The sequence below is a fragment of the Ascaphus truei genome, chromosome 14 (genome assembly GCF_040206685.1).
Source record: "Ascaphus truei isolate aAscTru1 chromosome 14, aAscTru1.hap1, whole genome shotgun sequence".
Lineage (NCBI taxonomy): Eukaryota > Metazoa > Chordata > Amphibia > Anura > Ascaphidae > Ascaphus > Ascaphus truei.
The window spans coordinates 38442912-38466975 of NC_134496.1; the positions used below are offsets into that span (position 1 = coordinate 38442912).

The 24064-nt window shown below is 39.8% G+C and overlaps 1 protein-coding gene across 1 annotated transcript in view; it reads left to right on the top strand.

The window, feature by feature from the left end:
• The first annotated feature begins 299 nt into the window (after nucleotides 1-299).
• The window catches only part of LOC142465467 (vomeronasal type-2 receptor 1-like), a 79575-nt gene continuing 55810 nt past the window's right edge, over nucleotides 300-24064 (top strand). The window contains exon 1 of the mRNA XM_075569422.1: nucleotides 300-526. Coding sequence (XP_075425537.1) covers nucleotides 300-526 — 227 coding nt within the window. The remainder of the gene's footprint in view (nucleotides 527-24064) is intronic.

The following is a 24064-nucleotide window of genomic DNA, read 5'->3' on the forward strand; positions in this document are numbered from 1 at the left end:
GCAATGAGCAGAATCTTTTCAATCAAGAAAGCAACGGAGTCCCTTGTGAATTCCAGCAGGTATATTTAATATAATCACAAGCACGGCATTGGATTCACTCAGTACCTGCTGCCAGCAGAGCAGAGATTTCATGAGTGACAATTATTCCAATGCTCTGTACGAAGAAACAGCTAGTTCTCTCCCATGGGTCACCATACTTCTCCATAGGCCAATAGCAACAAGGAAGTATCTACTGCGAATCCAATATAAGCTTGATTATTGTTTTCATTGCTCATTTTAGTGAAGTGTCTCTTGTCACAATGGGCAGCGAGGTGTTTTACGTGCTTTTTGCATTATTTCTTTGCCTGCAAGACCAAGTTTATGTTCAAAGTCAAGAATGTAAGTTGATCGGAAAATTTGATCTACATGGATTTCTAGAAGCAAAAAACCACCAGCTGATCATTGGAGGGATGTTTCCCTTCCACTTCAGGACGATACTTACAAACGATTCTGATTTGGAGGAACCCAAATCACCAAAATGTGAAGGGTAAGTTTGATTCTGTACATGTACATATCCAAGGGGTATTGTATCAGTTGTGCAAATGGGAATAATTTAGGTCAAAATGTGAGAAGGCCCAAATGTGGCATTTGTACTTTACTCTGGTACAGTTTGATGAAAATGTTATTTTATTTTTCATGTTTGGACTAAGACGAACAAACAGGATACTTCACAACACCTGCCCAGTGCGTGTTGTTGTATATAAGCTGCTTGGGAAATGTAGGTTTCAACACAATACAGGCGCACAACCTGCTCAATCAATGCTGCAGTAAAAGCTGCAATTCACACGCGCTAGTTTTACCTTCAGCGACTGACGTCCATGAAGAGACACATATTTTATTATGCGTAAAGTAATGGTTTACAGGATAATGTCAGCAGGCTTCTATTACCGCTGAATTGAGAGCCGAGGTTTGGGCTGTATTCTGGCTTTGTGTTTATATAAATCGCACCCGGCAACTCTCTTGCTAACATAACGTTTTGCATCTTTCACAGCCCCAAGGGACAGCAACACAAAGGGTTAAAAGAATGGCAATGTTGGGCGAGATTGCCATAAACTATGGCATGTAGCATCCCCCTTGGTCTCTGAAGGAGTGAAGTGGTGATAATGTTGCAAGTTCTCAAGTGGGGAATTTGGTTTCCGTCCCAGTGTCAGCACTTTGTCATTTTACATCCAGTTACTCTGTATCCCAGGCACCAACATTAGGTTGTGTTGCATTATGAGGGTTGTGTTGCATTATGAGGGTTGTGTTGCATTATGAGGGTTGTGTTGCATTATGAGGGTTGTGTTGCATTATGAGGGTTGTGTTGCATTATGAGGGTGGTATTGCATTATGAGGGTTGTGTTGCATTACGAGGGTTGTGTTGCAATTATGAGGGTTGTGTTGCATTATGAGGGTGGTATTGCCGCCTGCACAATTCAGCACATTGTGCTGCGCACATTTTTAGCAATACAAGAAAGAAAATATTTTTAGGAAGAGGAAAAGGTGTGCACCGTAACGGATCTCCTGGCTGGGTTACATGTATGGGGTGAGCCACCCATGCATTGTATGGAATAGGGCTCCTTCCTATCATTGTCTAATTCTTTTAGGTTCATCTCTTTTCATTTGATCTACATTTAAATAATTTTTCTTTTGTTTGCATATTAAACAAAAATACCAAAATAATACCAGGTTTACATTCTCAAAAAGTAATTGTATTAAGCTAATTGCTCAAGCAGAAAATCGTCCTTGTAACATGTCCCAAAGGCAATAAGATTTAATTTGGGCAGATGTTAACGTGAACACAGAGCTGAAATGGTTACTTGTAAGAGGAGATCCGGATTACATATGTTGATACATAATATGATGTGAGATATGTTAACACATCATATGTTTAATCTTGCATAGATCATATAATGCATTAACAGCTGTCTGTTTTCTATACAGTTTGTGGCTGTACACTACTAACTGGCATTCAAGATAGAAAATCACTGCATGCTGATGTGGGATGTATAGAAACTCTGGTAATACACGCAGGTTTTTAAAAGCAGGCTTGTCGCGCTGTGGATAACTCTCCAAATCAAGGTGTGCAGAATCAGGGAAACATGATCATCGCTGTTTTATGTAAATAATGGATATAACAAGACAGTATCCAGCAGCTGATGCTGATTGAATAGTTTTCTTAAATATGATTTTTTAATTAGAATGATTTTTATCGCATATATGTAGTGCTACTAAACAATGGATGCTCCTGCAATCTCTCTTTTTAAGATCGGGATCCCCCTAAGCCCCTTCCCCCCTCCTCCCCCTCATCCCCCCGGACCATGATATATTCTCTTACCGTGCACCCCAAAACTGGAACAACCTACCGGAGACTCTCACATGCACCACCAGCTTAAGTTCTTTCAAAACTAAGGCTGTCTCACATTTTAATCTGGTCTGTAATTGTTTCATAAGCCTATAATATATATTTTCTTTAACTGTGCATGCAATGTCTTGTATGTAATGTACACCCTGTTCATTTATGTAACTGTATTTGTAACCATGTATTATTTGTCTTAACTCTATGCCCAGGACATATAGTACTTGAAAACGAGACGTAACTCTCAATGTATTACTTCCTGGTAAAACATTTTATAAATAAAATAAATAAATACAGTAGGAGCAATCCTCCACAGAAGCTGATACTTATTCTAATAGAATGTTGCAGGTTTTTCCCATGAGATTGGCCTGCTCTTTTTTTGTAATAAAAAAAAATGATGTTTTTCTAGTGGCGAAAACCCCCCCACGGTTTCTTAATCTCTACCTCCTGAAGTTGCCATGGTAACCTTTACACTGCATTGGGCCCTAGGGAAAGCTACATTTTCATTTCCCAGACACTTAACATTTCTGAATGGTATCAAATGCAAAAAAATAAAGATGATGATTAGTGCAGACTGCTGCTTTAATTAGTGCATTCATATTTGATGGTTATGAATTTTTTCATACTTTTAATTTTTTTTTTTTTTTTAGAACTCTGCATTACTACATTTTAGGAATCGTTGCTATGATTACACGATAAATGCACATCTTAGTATAATATTACATTTTAGCTTTTGGGCCTATATTTGAAAACTATGTAAGCACATTCAATGTATCTTAAACTAAGGAAAGATGTTAATGATGAATTGTTAATTACGTCAGTCTTGCTAAGTAGAATTGCAGCATTAAAGAGTTAATTTATATTGCTGCATTCTATTTTTCCCATCACAATGCGTATATGTATATATATATGTATATATATATGTATATATATATATATATATATATATATATGTATATATATATATATATATATATATATATATATACATTTGAACTGATGCCTATGCCCCTTTTAATGAAAATATACTGAAACTAACCATCCGCTCACTCCTAAAGCCGTATATATTAATCAGTATAATTTATTGCTAAGGTGCATAGGGAGAAAGATAAAATAATCAATAACTTGGTATGTGAGGTACAGCTCTCACTCAAAGTACATATTAGTGTCATTAATATGATAAATCATCAGGAGTTTCATTATTCCTATACAGCAAGGTATTAAATACACCTTATATGTACCACTGACGTCAAAGAAAAATATATGAACATAATAAAGTTTTATTTATCATCAACGACGACGCTCGTGATTTATTTACAGTGATAATTAAAATCCCCAATGAGGGGCAAATCAAAAATACTGACCCTTTGTGTTAATCCAAATAGTATTAGTAGCATAGATCAAGTATGAGTGAAAGGTATATTTTATTAGTATAGCAGAATATCTCTGTATTAATTAAATGATAAAATGCTATAAGATATAGTAGCTAGAAGAGAGAATGCAATGATGTATCCAATCAATGCTATTAGCAACTTGATCTAGCATTGATATATAGCTAGTAAGAATTCATATACCATAGATATAGTGTTATTTAGGTAATAATCCCCTCAGAACAGGGCATTACTGGCCAATAACTTGAAGGCCCGAGGAGAAGCCGAGGGACTTTAAACCAGCCAGGGCTAAATGTAGGCTTTTTCATGAAATAAAAGACACTTTTGTATAGATATTTAAATCGGAACTGCGCTGATGCACCTTTGTAGGAAAAAGAAGTAAAGTAGCACATGAGAGAAGAGAGAGGTGAGGGGGGGGGGGAGAGAGAGGTGAGGGGGGAAGAAGAGAGAGGTGAGGGGGGGGAGGAGAGAGAGGTGAGAGGTGAGGGGGTAAGAGAGCGAAGGGGAGAGAGAGGGGGGGAAGAGGGGGAGGGGAGGAGAGAGAGGTGAGGGGGAGAGAAAGAGGGGGGAGAGAAAGAGGGGGGAGAGAGAGGGGGGAGGGGAAGAGAGAGAGGAGGGGAAAGAGAGAATAGGGGGAGAAGGGAGGGGGAGGAGAGAGGTGATGGGGTAGAGGAGAGGTGAGGGGGAGGAAAGAGAGGTGAGGGGGTAAGAGAGCGAGGGGGTTGAGATGGAGAGAAAGAGGGGGAAAGAGGGGGGAGGGGAAGAGAGAGGGGGAAAGAGAGAGAGGTGAGAGAGGGAAGAGATGGGTGAGGGGGAAGAGAGAGAGGGAGGAAAGAGAGAGAGGTGAGAGGGGGAAGAGAGGGGTGAAAGAGAGATGAGGGGAGAAAAGGGGTGAGGGGGAGAAGTGGGGGTATGGGGGGAAGAAGGGGAGAGGTGGATGGGGCGATAAATGGGGGGACAGTGATATTGACTACAACTAAATAAAAAGGAGAGAGAGGAAGAGAGAGAGAGGGAGAGAGAGAGGGAGAGATAGAGGGAGAGAGAGAGGGAGAGAGAGAGAGAGAGAGAGAGAGAGAGAGAGAGAGAGAGAGAGAGAGAGACAGAGAGAGACAGAGACAGAGAGAGAGACAGAGACAGAGAGAGAGACAGAGAGAGAGAGAGAGACAGAGACAGAGAGAGAGACAGAGAGAGAGAGAGACAGAGAGAGAGACAGAGAGAGAGAGACCAGAGCTTGGACCAGGAGATGTATTTACAGTTAACAGTTTTAAATTTGGCAGTTTTTTGTTTCAAATTCTCAGGACTCTCCCCCAGCATCTCTGAGAGCTAATTTGGCAAATTGCCAAAAATTACGGGCATTATGGAATGAATAATACCCAAAATTCTAACCAATCAGAGAGCAGGGATTTCAATAATGCCCGGAATTTTACAGCTTTAGCCTATAATATAACTTATATCCACTCATTCTATCAAGTAGTATTGGTAATCAATTGTGGGCACATCCTGCATATATCTCTATATATCACCAAATAATCTCCACATATACCAGGAGATAAAGCAATTTAATATTGAAGAAATGTATAGGCTCAATCATCTAATCTTCAAATAGATATTCTTACAAGATAATATCAATGCTAGACCAAGTTGCTAATAGCATTGATTGGATACATTGTTGCATTTTCTCTCCTAGCTGCTATATCTTATAGCGTTTCACCATTTAATTAATATAGAGATATTCTGCTGTACTAATAAAATATACCTTTCACTCATACTTGATCTATACTACTAATACTATTTGGATTAACACAAATGGTCAATATTTTTGATTTGCCCCTCATTGGGGATTTTAATTATCACTGTAAATAAATCACGAGTGTCGTCGCTGATAATAAATAAAACTTTATTATTTTCATATATTTTTCTTTGCTGTCAATGGTACATACAGTATAAGGTGTATTTAATACCTTGTTCTATAGGAATAATGAAGCTCCTAATGATTCCATCATATTAATGACACTAATATGTACTTTGAGTGCAATATACAGGGACCTAATGTGAGAGCTGTACCTCACATACCAAGTTATTGACCTTTAAATGAAACCCTGGTGCTTCTGTTGAGCTCATTAGGCAACATTGGGATTATTCCACATGTGAATCGGGTTGCCAGGTGCCGTCTCAAAAAATATTGGAGACAATGGTGAAAGTTGCGGCACGTTTGACACACACACCCCTCTCTCTGCTCCATGCTGTTTCCTCCTCTCCTTGGCCCCACCCGAGGCTCCTGACAGTAGCAGCCAATCATAATGGAGGAAGCTACCGAGCCCCCTAGCAACCACACTGCTTTCTCCCTGCTCTGGGAAATCCCACGGCCCCCCAAGCCACTCAGGTCACTATATCCAGAGAAGTACTACCGGACACATGCATGTCCAGTATTACCTCATTTTTACTGGACAGTGTCCAAATACAGGACAGTCCGGTTCAATACTGGACACCTGGCAACCCTACATGTGAGCTACAGAACAGAGTTTCTAGCAAACAATATGATCTGGAGTTTCTCTTTGCCTAGGACAATGGTCAGAGTCCCAGAATCCTTGTTCCGCTGTCTTTATAGCATGATGACACCGTTTGAGCTGCGTAGAATGCTGTGTAAACATTTTCTTTTCGGTCAATTTGCGCCAGCGGCAAGAGTATACAACATGTTTCAGTTTCTTCCATCTGACTCCGATCTCTTGAGCAAAGAGGTAAATACCTCAGAGCTGGTGGATTCAAGTGATGCAATAGAGAAGAAAAGCTGTGTGATTTACCAATGCAAACACTTGTATATTCTGCAGAGCAATTCCTCCCCTGCATTTAGATACAAATTAATCAACAAAAAATGGATGCAATTATGATGCAAAGTTGATACACACAAGCTTAATGGAGAGTATTCACTAAGCTCTGGTAACCACGATCGCACTTATCTGCCATTGACTTGAATAGCAGTTAATAATAATAATAATAGTAATAGCATGTTCTTGTATAGCGCTGCTAGTTATACGCAGCGCTTTACAGAGACATTTTGCAGGCACAGGTCCCTGCCCCGTGGAGCTTACAAACTATGTTTTTGATGCCTGAGGCACAGGGAGATAAAGGGCTCTATGCAGTAAGCGCTGAAAAAGTGCTCGCGCCAAGTGTTCCCTATCGGCATGATTTTGGCGATTTGCCCTCGCAGTATGCAATAAGGTTCTAATCAAGCCAAAAACACTTGCTCCCACTATGGCGATGATTTGCCGATCAGACACAGGTGTATCGGAGAGCTTGGCGAGGGCGTGTTATGTTCGCCAATTAAACTTGTTACTGAATCTGCCGAAGCAAGTTTTTTTTTGTTTTGAGCGGCCCATTTAAAGGCACTGTTTCTTTCTACACCATAGCGCGAATTGTGTGGAGTTTCTCTAGCGAAACGCGTCGAATCGAGGCAGATACCAAGACACGTGGAGGAGAGACGCTGATCTGTTCGTTGCTTCTTGCGGCCGCAATTAGGAGCACCTGTGACGGAACGTCTCCATTCCAAACCTAATCGCGATTCCTGGAGAGGAAGGGGCGGTGAGATCATCATATGCCTGTACCTCTGATTCCTTATTGCCTGATAACTTCATATACTTTGTAAGTGAGCACTTGGGAAGTGTTTTTTAATTCATTAAATTGTTGCACAGTTCGCGCTATGGTGTGTTCTTGTCCTCTGCTGTAGTGCACCCTATCCATCCCACCCTGGTCCCCAGATGCCCCTCTATGTGGGACTACTGTTCGTGTACACTTTATGTGTGAAATGCCTTTACTCACTGTCTGCTTGTGAGTATAACCTTTGCAAAATTTCATAGGATTATCATTTTTGTGCTTTACAGTACTGTACTATTTGTGTGATCTCTCTTTTACATGTGCATGGTGTCCCGCTCCCTTGTCACCTCTACCCACTACGTCCCAGGGGAAACGAAGACTTTCCCATCTTGTCTAGGTTGAGTGGGTATCCTTTGCTTATTCATTTTAGTTTTATTATATATGTTTATTGCACTTTTTTGGGTTAATTTCTTGTAGTGAGCCCTGGTTACCAGAGGGTGTAACTATTTCACTGTTGTAATTTGGATTATTTCTTTGTGGCACTATCACCTCTTGAGCGCCAACCCTGGTTATTTTCTTGCTACTATCTTTTTGTTGTTGTCAGTTTGCAAGTGTTGAGTGCGTTAGTGTTTAAATTTGTTTTCTGTTATTTGTGAGTTCTATAGGTATGGCCGAGAGGCGTGTGAGTGGTACTGGTGAGTAGGCGTCTGAGTGAATGTGGGAGTCAGGGGAGTGATGGTGGTGTGAGTGGTGTTGTTGGTGTGAGTGCTAGTGGTGTTGGTGTGAGTGCGGGAGTTGGTGGGGTGTCTGGTGTTGGTGGGGTGTCTGGTGTTGGTGGGGTGTCTGTTGTTGGTGGGGTGTCTGGTGTTGGTGGGGTGTCTGGTGTTGGTGGGGTGTCTTTTGTTGGTGGGGTGTCTGGTGGTGGTGGGGTGTCTGGTGGTGCAGCGCTTTTGGAGTCTCTTCCATTGGAAGAAGGAGAGTCCAGCCAGCAGCAGCCAAGCTCTGTGGCTGTACGTGCTCGGAAGAAATGTGTGGAGCGGCCACGTAATCCCCGTTCCAATGAGGAGTTAAACAGAGTTCTTGTGACGGGGATTTTGGAGCACTATGACATTCTGTATGGGCATTTAGTAGGTAAGTCAATCTTTGCATTGATTGTTCCAAAGTTTTTTTATCGTATCTGATGTCACATGTGTTGATTGACATCTAATAATCTTTCATATCAATCAATGATAGTAGATTGTTACACACATTATCCTTGATTATTTACACTGAACATATGAATCCCTAAAAAGTGATTTTGTATGTTCATTGAACATTCACGCAAGCTTCCTTAGCTTTGTATGTCTCCACATAATTGTAATATTCATGTGCCACACATATTGAACCTAAAGCAGCATGTTATCAATCTCTTTCAACACTTAGCAGAATTAATTTTTATTCATCATTAAATAACATACAGCTCAACCCCGTTATAGTGCGATCCGCTATAACGCGGATCCGCTTATAACGCGGTTTGAGCGTAGACCCCGAATTAAGAAAAAAAAATACATTTTAAGTTTTTTTTTTTTTGCACACACTGCACACACACTGCAAACTGCATACATTCACAGCACACTACACACACTCACAGCACACTGCACACACACAGCACAGTGCACACATTCACAGCACAGTGCATACACTCACAGCACACTGCATACATTCACAGCACACTGCACAGCACACTGCACACACACACACACACTGACACACTGACACACTGACATACACACAGTCTCACATAGTCAAATATACACACACACACACACACACACACACACACACAGAGACACAATGTCTCTTTAAGGGAGCTTGCTCTCGAAAGACGGAAACAGAGACAGGGAGAAGAGCTGCAAGATGCCGGGTAAGTGCTGTGTGCTGTTGCCGCTGCCCCACCGGGCCTGGGAACGCTGGGAGAGTTCTCAGCTTTCCCCCTCTGGTGGACGCGGTACCACCAAAAAAAAAAAAACTTAAAAAAAAAAATGCGGTGGTCGCGGGTGGCCCCGAGGACCACGCTATAACGGGGTTTAGCTGTATTAACTTACCATAATTGTTATGTATTTCAAGGACGGACATGTTCAGCCATGAAGAAAGAAATTTGGGAGCAGATTAGATTGTCTGTGTCTGCGTGTGGGAATACTGTCAGGACCCACACCAATTGTAGGAAGAGATTTGATGACGTGAAGGCCAATATTAAAAAAAAATCCAAGCACAATGGATGCATGCTTCTGCCACTGGAGGCGGTCCGCCAGCACCAGCTCTAACGCTAACTCCATTGGAGGAGCAGGTGCGTGAGAAATTTGTGCCGGTCATCCTGGAGGGTTTGCCTGGGGACCGAGATCTCGGTATATACCAACATTCATTCCCACCAGGTGAACAATCTTACTGTACTACACGTGTCCTATCAAAATGTTTATATCAATTGTCCCCACTAAATTTCACAAATGAAAAAAAACTAAAAATATATCTATATATATATATATGTATATATATATATATATTCATGTAGAGGTATCAGTACCGTGTTAGCCAAGCTTCAATAGTCAAAAAATAAATAGATGATACCGTTCTGTGGATAACGAAATGCTTTTATTTGTGCGAGCTTTCTAGATACACTGATTTCTTCTTCCGGCGCCGATCAGTGTATCTCGAAAGCTCGCACAAATAAAAGCATTTCGTTAGCCACAGAACGGTATCATCTATTTATTTTTTGATTATATATATATGTATGTATATATATATATAATATATATGTAGATATATATTACAGCTTGGTGTTGATACTTTTTTTTTTATATATATATATATATATATATATGTATATGTATGTATATGTGTGTGTATATATATAGCTAACTCTATATTGCAAGTACGCTCATGTACCTGTGTGTGAAACCAACTGTCACAAATATATAATCATAGCAGAGAGGTGAACAGGGGGGGAAGAGGGAGTTCATGGGGTCATAGTTGGGTGAAGTGTTGGGGGAGGGGGGAGAGGTGGTAGAAGGTGACAATGTCAATATAAGTTCATGACACTCATTTGAAAGGACAATTCTATGACAACTTTATACAAGCTTCAAACGAAATCTGACAAAGTTGCTTTGTCATTAGTGTTTTCATTAAATATTGTAACCTTACTGATACGCCACCTTCTCACACCAGTAGCACCTGTGAGCGAGAGACTGCATGTGGTGCTGAGTGTCAGCCACATGCAGAGCTACCCCTTCATCTCCTAAATGATCATACAGATTTAGAAGTAATATCGTACAATCTGCAACAATCATGTTACGAATTGTAAGCATAGAGTATTGTTAGCATTCATGGCAGTGATGTCACTTATTGTGCCTATAATAATAAGTCAAATATCCAGTGTTTGTAGAACTGACAAGTTAATTGTACTACACGTCCCTTCATACATATCTGCATTAAGATTGTATGTATGTTGTACGCTTTAAATAAGATGTATATTCATCATGTTAACATGTACATTTGTGTTCAGATTGATCATCTACAGATGGAGCTAAGCATATCATTGTTATTTCGTTAAAGAATGGTGATAGTTTAACATCAGTACTCCCACTACAGCTTCTGTCATGTGTACCTAATTCCCATAATGTAAGCTTATGATGTTTTTCTTCTATATAGTTGCTCCGCCATCTCCTGGGTCACCTGTGGCAGCTCCGCCACAACACGTGTCCACACCTGCATCCTCAGTGTCATCAGCAGGAATTGAAGGTGAGTGTCAGACATAAACACAATATAATATGTACATTTCCATGCCAATGTACATTGTTTATAATTTCTTACTTTCACATGTGATGAACTTATGAATAGTTAATTAATGAACCTGAGGAGCTGTATGGTTACATTAGACAACATGTATTGTGTGCGTTTTGAATTACCAAATATGAGTTGTGATGTAACAACAATCTTCCATTCAATAATCATTCACACTGACTCGAGACGTTTGTAACTGTGGGAAAATGATTCAATCATTTATTGGTCAAACATTTGATATCATGTCAACATGTCACGTGTTACACTATGAGAAAAAATATCATTATTACATGAAACAATGTGAATGTTCCATGTAAGTTGATCATTTATTTTGTACTTTTTACAACCAGATCTTGCTGTTCAAAGACAAATTGAATCAATTGACCATAAAGTTGTTGACACTCCTGGATTAACACAGCATTCAAGTCCTCCTGCTCGTGACACTTTCTCTGCAATTGCAGTTTCGGAAGAACGAATATTGGGTGAAGAAAATCGTCGCTATTCTGAAATGATCTCACTGCATGAAAGGATGATGTCACTGCAGGAAAGGATGATGTCACTGCAGGAAAGGAGCCATGAAAGGATGATCTCAGAAATGACACACATTAAAAATGTCATAATCCAAATTCCTAAAGAACTCCAAAATCTAAACAACACATTACAGGCACTAGTTCTGAATGTAAGCCAATCAAATCTGTTTAGGAGTACAGCAAGAGAGCATGAATTCCAGTTTAAGCCATCAGAGGATGGATATTTCCGTGGTGCTAATTTTTCTCCAGACCCATCAGTTGTTTATTCACCACTTCATGATGTTTCAGGTACACTTGGTGTAACTTCTGTGCCGGTCCCTGTCAACATAGAAGCGTTGCCATCATCTGCTCCAAATATTGCCTCTACACCTGCAAAGTAGACAAGCAAAAGAAAGATTGGTGAACAATTACGAATAACCAGCTTTTGGAAGCAAAAAAAAACAAACACACATGAAACTGCACCACCAGTGTTTCAATGTATCACAAGTGCTGAACCCGTGCCACAGGCCCACACAAGTGCCCCCGAACTACCACAGGCCTCCACAAGTGCCCCCGAACTACCACAGGCCCACACAAGTGCCCCCGAACTACCACAGGCCCACACAAGTGTCCCCGAACTACCACAGGCCCACACAAGTGCCCCCGAACTACCACAGGCCCACACAAGTGCCCCTGAACTACGACAGGCCCACACAAGTGTCCCCGAACTACCACAGGCCCACACAAGTGCCCCCGAACTACCACAGGCCCACACAAGTGCCCCTGAACAACCACAGGCCCACACAAGTGTCCCCGAACTACCATAGGCCCACACAAGTGCCCCCGAACTACCACAGGCCCACACAAACGCCCCCAAACTACCACAGGCCCACACAAGTGCCCCCAAACTACCACAGGCCACAGCAAGTGCCCAAGAGTTACCACAGGCCACAGCAAGTGCACCAGAATTAACACAGGCCACAGCTACTGCACCAGAATTACCACAGGCCACAGATAGTGCAAATGTTAGGCCTAGAGTACTTGGCACAGGGAGAAGGCGATCACAACAGCCAACAAGCAGGCCTGTGACTCGCTCTCAAAATGTAAAAAATAACAAAGTTCCCTACAAATTATTTGTGTTGTTTTGTTGTTTGATGCATCCTCATTCCTGCATAGTGTATGTATGATCAAGTAGAGATGGTTGCAAAGATGAAAGTATGTCCTTTCACACATATGAATGTTTACAAATGCTTCTTCACTGAATTAGGTAATGCTTTTTTGCTAATATATTAAACAGACTTATTCTTGTGTTGTATAGTCAAAAAACATTATGCCATACAGTGCATGTTAATGGATTAGGACATACACTTATGTCTTGGTAAGTATGCTAACTGTCAGATTCAGTATTCGAATGTTGAGTGTCATGCTATGACACTATTATTTTTAGCCAACAACATTCAATTTCACATAACACATGACCTAGTGTTTCATGTAATGTGGCAATTACTATACAACATGTCTGACATTTTTTGGGAATAAGACATTCCTACTTCATGTTGAAATGTATCAAATTGTACTACTACAAATAGATATCTGAGTGTCTATAAATATATATTTTTATCTCTGTGTGTGTGTGTGTATATATTGATAGATAGCCAGATAGATAGATATACACACACATACTCTCTCTGTATCTATATGTACTTATATGTTCCTATATATATATGTACATTATATAATATATATTTTTTTTTTCTCTCTCTCTGTGTATATATGTATCATGAAACATAATTAAAACATACCGTGACAGAAAAAATAAAAGCCACAGTTTTTTTCTGTCACGGTATGTTTTAATTATGTTTCATAATTAACAACTTGGTAGTGGGCACTTGTGTAGGTACATTAGTTGGTCTGTTTACATATCTCCCTGTACATCCGGCTGTGCTGCATGCTGTGCATTAATAATCACCTTAGGCTTGTCACCATGGCGTCATGGACGCCTTTCGGAATATGCAGGGTTAAGAGTTCTTAGCCTCATTAGATCCCCCCTCCAAGATGGTGGCTATACAGCCTGAGCACCGGATGTTATACTCCTATGGGTGTGGCAGTCAACAGGTAATTGAGCACAGGTGTTTGGTCACATGTGGTGAGGGTGTATACTGTATATGTCTGTGTGTCAGTCTGTGTTTGCACCGCCCTTGAGAAATGTTCCACTCCGGAACCGAAACGTCAGATTGGGCGGCCTGTTCATTTTGTATTGATGCCTAATACAGACTTTTTTTTTGCCTTTACTGATCTGAGTGCAGTCTTCCTTTACTGGACGTGAGAATGGTAATGTTGTTTTATTATTATTATTATTATTAGAGACTGGCACTTGTTGATGTTTTTGAGTACATTGAGTGCAAGCTGAAATTTATTTGTTTATATATATATACACAAACACTGTCTCTCACTCTGTGTGTGTATAGATATATATATAGAAATATCTCTCTGTCTCTGTGTGTATGTGTGTATATATATATAGAGTGTATATATATATATATATATATATATATATATATATAGTTTATTATGTCTGGCTAACTATTTATATTATCTCTATATTGCTTCATCAACAGACAGTGTTATTGGAATGAAATTATTCAACTTTCATGTGCCTTTATAATTGTATAAGCATGAAGTGAAGTTTCGTTTCATGAGAAAATAGTGAACATTTATACAAAGACATCATCCAATTCTAAAAAAGTTTTGCTTGTGGGGAACAAGTAGCCTTACAAGTTCTCGTTTGTATTTTAACCTTGAGAAATACCGCAGAGATAAAAAGTTACCATTCTCAAATGTAGCTTATATGCTGATGCGTTAAGCTTTTAAACACAACACTACAACGGCGAAGACATGGCTGGTGAAAGTACCTTTCTTGTCAAACCTCTACAATCATACAAGTTTATGATTTATCAAGCCATCGAAAATAATGTTGATAAACAGGCTACAGTCAGTGAAATATATGGCTTCATCATGGAAACCTATCCATACTACAAACGAGCAGCCAATCAGAAAAATTGGAAAACTTCTGTCCGTTTCACTTTATCCGCAAATGAATGTTTTGAGCGTTTAACTCCTCGACCAGGACAAAGATACAGCGGTTGGCATGTTGTTTCCTCTTTTAAAATTACCATGGAACATATCTGCTGCTAAATAGCCTATTTTTGCCTACTACCATTAACAATGAACGCTCACAGACTGTGGTGTCTGCTGACATTCCTGCACCATGCCTTCCTCAATACGAGATGCAAGATGGACATAACTACTATGGTATTTGTCCAAACTTAGATGCACAATACGAGTTGCATGTGAAAACAGAGAAGATGTTTACCTACCTCCGCCCGTGTTGTTTCAAGAACCCACTGTTGAGCCATATGACTGCGTCACCAAGATGTGTCGGAATCAGGATTCAACGATTGACTCAACCATGCCTGATCCAGATGTGTCTAACTGGAGCGATGTGTTCCAGCAAATTGAGTTCTGAGTTCTACAATAAGGGTAAACATATTCGTAAGTTTTTCATTTACATGACTAATATATTATATTATATAATATTATATATATTACTAAATAACACAGCATCATCGGACTAATAAACACAATGTATTAGCCAAATGACAGTAGGAATCGTGACATTGCAGACATGCTCACAAATACACAGTACATACATATCATAAGTCAGATAAGAAATTACTACATTAACATACATGACTACACATTTGTTGCATAGTCATTATTAAAGCATTATAACTGATTGTATACTAATAACAAAAAAACACCATACACAGCGCTTGACCTATAACTAAACTAGTGCTCAAATGTGAAAACACAATACCTAAATGATGTGAACATATGATACAAATGTGACTGTGCCTAAACACAACAAAGCAGCCTAAGGTTTCACACAATGCAGGTTATCTCGTCAACCTAGACATATACAAAATGAACAAATAGAAAGAATACCTGGTGCTTAAAAAACAAAACAAAAGTGTCCATATAGTGCAGTTCTTGAAAAGTCCAATTAATCCCAACCAAAGAACCGGATTGCTGTTAATTCCGAATGTTTCTCCTAATAAAGGGTTAAAAACAAAAAAACACACAACTTGCGCAGTATGTCTGGATAGGTAAAAAAGTGACAATGTGAACACAGTGCATCTACTTACAAGATTACTCTTGTTTCTTTCAATTGAGAGGATCTGTGCTTTAACCTCTTCTTCCCTGCTGTAGTCACGAATCCCACATGTATTTTCTCAATCTTCCTCCTCTTTAATCTCTCCCAACCAAGGTGGTGGATGGTATAAAGGGGGGAGAGAGAGAATACAGCAGGATAGTGTAGATGGTACAAAACAAATTTCTTAAAAACATAAAAAACAGCCAAATGTGCACTCACATCTGGATGTACTAAAAACTCAGGACTAGAATGCTGTCCGCAACTTTGGAAGTCCTTCAGCCACAACTCAGACAGGGTAACGGATACTCCTCTCAGCAGTCTCTCAATGCTTCCAGCTCCCTCCCCACGTCACGAAACGCGTTAGGGGGGAGGAGCCTTGATGTGCCGTCAGTAGAGGAAGTTCCCAGCCACACAGTGGACGCATGAGAGGTGTTGTCAGCGGAACCAGCGCCGAAGTTCACCACGCACAGGGGGAGCTGGAAGCATTGAGAGACTGCTGAGAGGAGTATCCGTTACCCTGTCTGAGTTGTGGATGAAAGGACTTCCAAACAAAGTTGCGGACGGCATTCTAGTACTGAGTTTTTAGTACATCCACATGTGAGTGCACATTTGGCTGTTTTTTTTATGTTTTTTAGAAATTTGTTTTGTACCATCTACACTATCCTGCTGTATTCTCTCTCCCCCTTTATACCATCCACCACCTTGGTTGGGAGAGATTAAAGAGGAGGAAGATTGAGAAAATTCATGTGGGATTCGTGACTATAGCAGGGAAGAAGAGGTTAAAGCACAGATCCTCTCAATTGAAAGAAACAAGAGTAATCTTGTAAGTAGATGCACTGTGTTCACATTGTCACTTTTTTACCTATCCAGACATACTGCGCAATTTGTGTGGTTTTTTGTTTTTAACCCTTTAATAGGGGGAACATTCGGAATTAACATCAATCCGGTTCTTTGGTTGGGATTAATTGGACTTTTCAAGAACTGCACTATATGGACACTTTTGTTTTTTAAGCACCAGGTATTCTTTCTATTTGTTCATTATAACTGATTGTGAAGCATATTGTTTTCACTGTAACGGTAACTGTAACACACACACACACACACACACTTCATTGTTTACCATTCAACATATCAAAACAATGTACGTGTCGCCGACATGTGACGTGGGTACGTGCTCATGTCACAATGCGTCTTGACAACCGTTACCGATGCGCCGCCCCCCCACCCTACGTGTGCGCATGACACAGTGTTGCCTGTGACCGTCGGTTATTGGTACGGTCACTCTGCAGTCTGTCAGGCGTGCACGTCGGTGGGGCGTTGCGTGCACAGGGCTTTAGGCCAATGATCATTCAGTGGGAGGGTTGTTTGCATGAGTTTCATGGTGCATGGACATGACCTCACGCGTGTTGTTTACGCTCATTGGTTGATCTTCCGCTTTGGGCGTGGCCACACCTCACTTGTAAACGTAACTATATGTACGTGTGTAGAAGTTACATTTTTAATATTCCATATATGCATATTCCACGATCATCTGCGTACTGCTAGCAGCACCATGGAGGGACATGTATTGGACGCACAGCGTACACATCGTCGTGCACATGCGCAAACACTTTGACTGCAGCTTACTTGTGCGCGTGCAACACACATTGTGCGCGCACATTATTATGTATTCAGGCACCGGAACACACATATCTCTATTAATGCGAACAGCGGAATTTGAAATATAACATTCTTCTTGGTGATTAGATTGCTCCTTGATGTAGAAACATATATGTACCTTATGCGTCAAGATCGCCAATCATATGCAGATTAGTAGAGCGTTATGATGCTGAAATAGACATAAATGTGGAAGGTTGAAAACTTTTTACTCTATTTCACAGCTTTCGATTATGAAGACATGGGACCAATATATAATTTGAGATGGACCAATCAAAATATGACCTGAGTGTGACGCGACTATACAAGACTTTTTTTTACAATATGTAGCAATGCTTGCAAACACTGTCGCGCTGATTGCGACAATGACACTTATGTAGCCTACTATGAAATTTGTTACTATTCAATTAATTATCATTATGATGTTGATAACACAAATAGATGTTAATAATAGTTACATATGTATGCAATATTAGCTACAATTATATGTTTTATAATGTGATATGATATGTTCTAACAACATTATCACGATTGTAACACAATTCTGTAGTATATATTTGAAGCTTTAATGATAAATATCTTGACATCTACATAGAAATTTATTACTCTTATACATAGTATATGAAAGTATACAATACTAATTGTGACCTTGTTTGAAGAACAATGACGTGTTAATGTTTTGTTAACACCTATATTGTAGTGGCAACATAACATACATTATGTAATAAATGTTATGTACACATGATGAACACATTCACTGTTGTGTTAAAATGAACAACACACGATGAAGAATATTTTATTCTTACTATTATTATTAATGTAACACATGGCTACCTAAGTGAAGGGTATGATTTAAAGACACACTAATGTATGTAAATATACATTGCTTCACAAATACATGCATTACACAGAATACATACACACACACACACACACACCTAAACATGTCCCATTTGTATCACATTTGTGTCGTTCACCATTTGTAATTCATTTATGTTAGTATGTGAATAGTAGTTCTAAAGGATTATGCTCATTATTCCTAAATGTAGTTCATAAAATACATTTTTTAGTGATAACATTCGCATTGTGTTAACTAATATATCCAAATATGTAAACATTGACAAAAATATGTTTTCATGCTGTCAACAGTTCAATAAAAAGTCTAAGTTATTTAAATCAACACACATCTTTACGTAGAAGATACACATGTGACAATGTATTAATGAACATTAACATGAAGAGAGTGAACAACTAATGACATAGATTGCAATTGTGATGATGTTTAGCACATGTTGTTTATTTTTTCTAAACATGCATTGACCGTTCACCTCGCTCATGTGCATGAATTGATGTCGTGAACTCTTAATACTAACAGGTTATCAAGAACCCAAACATGAAGCCAACAACACGGACACAATACACGAAGGACATATTTAAAAGCTGAACAGTTTTGCATTCAGTAATGCTTCAACATACTATCACAATACCTGTTGCGCTGTTTGTCCCTCTTGTTACAGATGTTAATTAAAAGTCATTCCATGAACAGTCATTGGAGTAACAGGACTGTCAACAATATAAAGGTTAAGAAAATTATGATTAATGAACATCACATGTAATTTGTGTTTTTTCAAGTACATAAGTTACAGTTTACAATGTGATATAAAAATTGAGAAGATATATGAACAATGTGAAATCAAAAACACAATATGCAACACATCATTGTCACACACATGTCAGACTAAAAGTGAAAATTTCTATATGACATCATAGAAGTAACTATTGTATAGCGACATTTTTAAAATGTGTTTAAGGCATACAAAACTATCAATGTGACACAGAATATAGATTAACATTACATTATTCCCTCAGATACACACACAAATGGTTTATGTTGCGATTTGTATCCAACATGTTCATGAATTACATACCCGTGCCAAATGTCATTGTCCACACAGCAGAGAAGATAAAGGTGGGAGTATGATATGCATCCGGTGCCTAGGTGAATGATATTTGGACACATGTCATTATCAGAAACATGAATGAATACATATATATATTACTATGAACATATATGTAGTTGCTTACATGAGAAATATGTGCTGATCACATTACGCCGTGTCTCCACACCACAGTCTGTTTGCTCACTGTCACCTGCAATATGTACGGGAGCATCCTCCTCCATGCCCTCACGTATCTCGCTTTCAATATTATGGCGGAGGCACACATTGTGCAAAATGCTGCAAGCAATCACGATATCTGACACTTTGTCAGGCTTATATTGGAGTGCCCCACCAGTTCGATCTAAGCACCTGAACCTTGTTTTGAGCAGACCAAATGTCCGCTCAATGATCGACCTTGTAGAGATGTGTGCTACATTATACCTGTCCTCAGCTTCAGATTGAGGGTTAGGCACCTGTGTCAAAAGCCAAGGCCTAATTCCGTATCCTGAGTCACCTATAATCCAGCGTACAAAATCAGTCAGATACATTATACAATGTGTAAACATTAAAACATGCCACATTTCTAAAATACACCATTTTGGATTGGTAACAATTCATAATATGTACTCACCCACCAGCCAACCAGGTCCATACTAGTCTTCTTCAAAAGCATGGAAAACTGATGAGTTTCTCAGGATAGAGGAATCGTGGCTGGAACCAGGGAATCTGGCTACCACATGCATAATTTTCATCATGGCATCGCATACCACCTGGACATTCAGGGAATGGTAGTGTTTATGATTGCGGTAGGCATGCTCACTCTGACTAGACGGGATCAAGGCAACATGGGTGCAATCAATTACACCCATCACACATGGTATTCCGGCTATGATATAAAAGCCATTTCTCACTTCCAGCCACTCTGTCTGCTATGTAGGAAAATGAATATAATTTCTAGCGCGTCTATTCAGTGCACATAGAAACTGTGTAAAGGCTCGTGAGAATGACGATTGCGAGACCCCGCCCACTATGCCCACAGTTGTCTGGAATGACGCGGAAGCAAGATAATGTAATGAGCACAGCATTTTAACAAGCCCAGGGACTGCACGACCTCTGGCTGTTCGAAAATCTAAATCTTCGCGTATCTCTTCATAAAGAGATAAGATTGCTGCTGAACTCAAACGATAACGACGGATGATCTAATCCTCAGTCATCCCATCTGATATCGTTCTCTCCCGGTACACACGTGGACGAGGCACCACTTCTCTCCTCTCTCTCGTCCTCTCGTCTCCTTGTCCTCTTCCTCTCCATGTCCCTTTCCCTGTCCCTTTCCCTGTCCCTGTCCCTCTCCCTGTCCCTGTCCCTCTCCACTCCGGTCCCTCTGTGGCCCTGTCCCTGTCCTCTCCTGGCCCTATGGCATCCTGCCCCTCTGCTATCCTCTCCTCCAAAAAAATTCTCTGCCTTCTCATGAACATTCGCATCATCTTGAGGTCTGTAGCTGTCAATGCGCAGGTAATTTTCCTCCTTTAAATACCTATGTGATGATGTCACGTGACTTTAATACGTGCATGGTGTGAACTAAACATATAGCACTTGTGAAGTCCAAGCGTCTATCCACTGCAACTAATACTGATTCATTCTGTGTGTTAACCATTCCAAGATTATATTTGACTAAGATGTGACGTTAATCTTTATAAAGATACTTTACACAAAATCAGAATGGAATTTAAAATGCATATACGACTTATTTACGCAACACTCACTAATCTAATTTGGATACAACCATGATATAAATTTTTACAAACAACGTTGCAACATGTCGAATTTGCATGTGATTGACACATGTTTACATGAACAAATTCTAATGTGCATATGCATCAATAAAAGGCATCTTCATAATTGCAATTGATTCTGTGAAATTAATCGCAAACTAATGTCCTATAATACATCTGTGTAGCACTTTACATGAAATGATTACACTGCATTCTGTGAAATTTGTACATGCACTGTTATTGAGTGTGCCATTGCTGATGTCATACAAAGAGGGATGTCCCAAACAACATGTAAACATTACGAATAACAACTATTTCTTCGTTGGATTATGCGTTATACATTCAAAGCATTATATAATGTATATCAACATTTCAAAGGGCATGATCGGTGCTATGTGTCAAATCTTTTAGATCATATTATAATCAAAGACAGGACACTTTACTAACATCTTTCAGATTATGTGAACTGTTCCTTTAAGAGTTTACTATAGGACTTTCCCTTTACACAGCATAACATCAACAGTCATGTAGCACGCAAATCATGATAACATTCACAAGTTGGATGTTCTGCCAATAATGAACTTAATCAGTGAAACGATTAAGTGAATAACATCGACACTGTAATGGCAAGAAAAGTTTTATTAATAACAATACCACGGAAACACTCATATAAAGTTATAAGTCTCCGCTCCATTGACTCCATAGATGTTGAGATGAGCTATTTTTTCTAAGTGCCGTCCTGGCAACCTTGCCGATACTTATCCCCTGCAACTTGCCAACTTTAGTTGGCGGGACGAATTGGCGTAAAAATCTCAAATCTCAAAATCTCAAATCTAGAGTGCCGATCAGCGATAAGTTGATCGGGGCTACTTGAAATCAGCCAATTTCAAAAAGTGGCGAAACGTGCCGAAAAGTGGCTTATCGGCAGCCGCATGCCGAAAAGATTTTATCGGGAACAAAATTTGCCAATTTTGGAGACTTATCGGCGCTTACTGAATCGGAAATGCCTTTTTTTGCGGGAAAATGGCGAAAAAAGCCTTTTCAGCGCTTACAGCATGAGGCCCAAAGTGACATACCCAAGGTCACAAAGAGCCGACACTGGGAATTGAACCAGGCTCCCCTGCAACAATCTCAGTGTCAATCAGTGTCTTTACTCACTGAGCCACTCCGTCTCCCTGTTAATGAGTAATCATGGCTGTCGGAGTTTAGTGAATGGCCATAATACCAATAAAAGCTTTGATTTATATTCCTCATTGTCTCTTGGGAATTTATCTTTGTGTATTGATTGTTGTGGGTTTGTGAAGCAGGAAAGCATTAATTCGGCGTTCAACTCAATCTCGTGAGTCGAACTTCAGAACAGATTTTCACATCCAAGCAAAATCCACAACCCAAAAAAAGGCTCATCCTCGTTCTTGTTGTTTTTCTCTTTTTGTGTGTTTTATAAAATGGTAAAACTTTTAAAAAAAAATTTTTTTTTAAACTTGTGAACTTGTCTGAAAAATGTTACTACATTTAAAAAAAATGGTTGTCTTCATTTTATTTTGCTAAAAACCAAAACATTAATTATTTTTAGAACCCAAACCAAATCACCAGTATTTTTCCCACCCTTAATACATTATGCTACTGTATCTCAATGATTCTTTCAGTGTGTTTGATATTCCTTACTGATCTTCTCAATGTTGACCTTTTAAATGAATAAGAGTTGTCATCTTGCTACATGCCCATTATCTGTTTCAAGTATAATAGAAGGTCCCCATTGGCTGTCCGTGTGTCTGCACTTCTATGTATTACCCTGACGTCCCTTTGATTTCTCCAAAATGTGAACTTCTGGTGTGTGTGGACTGTATATGAACTTGGTTGCACTTGTTCCATGATGGTACCTCACTGACCCCAGGTATTAGAGATGTGATCCCGCGGAGAAACTCAATCTCATTTGTTGAGCTGTAGCAGATTAAGAGCTATTCTGTCTAAATATTATTGTTTATCTCCTCTTCGTCTTCATCGTTCTTATTTGTTCATTGTCTTGAGATTTGAGCAAGTTGTCAGTTATTGGTAAATTTGACAATCCTTTTGGCCTTCAACTCTTGGGCTGGGGAAAAAAACCCATTGTCCAATGGTGTACTTTGGTAAATGGATAAATCTCTATACAAATCAATCCCCACATGCAACAGTTTTTTTTTTCCTCATACGGTTCTTTACTATCTTGATTGAGCTTTCCACTAATCAGTTTGATTGAGGGTAATTTGAACTAGATGTTGTGTGAAAAAACCCATAGTCCCTGGGAAATTACTTTAATTCAGCCCTGGAACATTGTGGCCCGGGCCGCCAACAGAAATTTTGGGGCCCAGGACAAATGCCAGGAGCAGCTCCCCCTCCTAATTGCACACCTACCATGAATTTTCTTTTTAGGGCGCAACGTTTACTTAAATGGCAGTGTTGCGAGCCCTATTTCACACCTCGTGAGCCCCCTCTATTTCCCTCCCTTTTCCCATGTATCTCTCTCCCCTCCGTTTCACCTCTCACTCTCCCACCTCCATCAATTACCCCACTCTCCCTCAATCAATGCCCGCCTCACATGTATTTCTCTCCCCTACTCCCTCTTTTTCATCACTCCCTCTCCCCCATCTCTCCTCTCCCCCCTCTCCTCTCCCCTTCCGTCAATTACACCACTCTCTCTCAATTCCCTCCCCCCTCACATAATTTACCCTCGCAAAAAATATATACTAAAAAAAACCCACCCCAATGCAAAAAACTTCCCACCCCAAATATATACAACCCCACCCACCTCCCCAAATATAT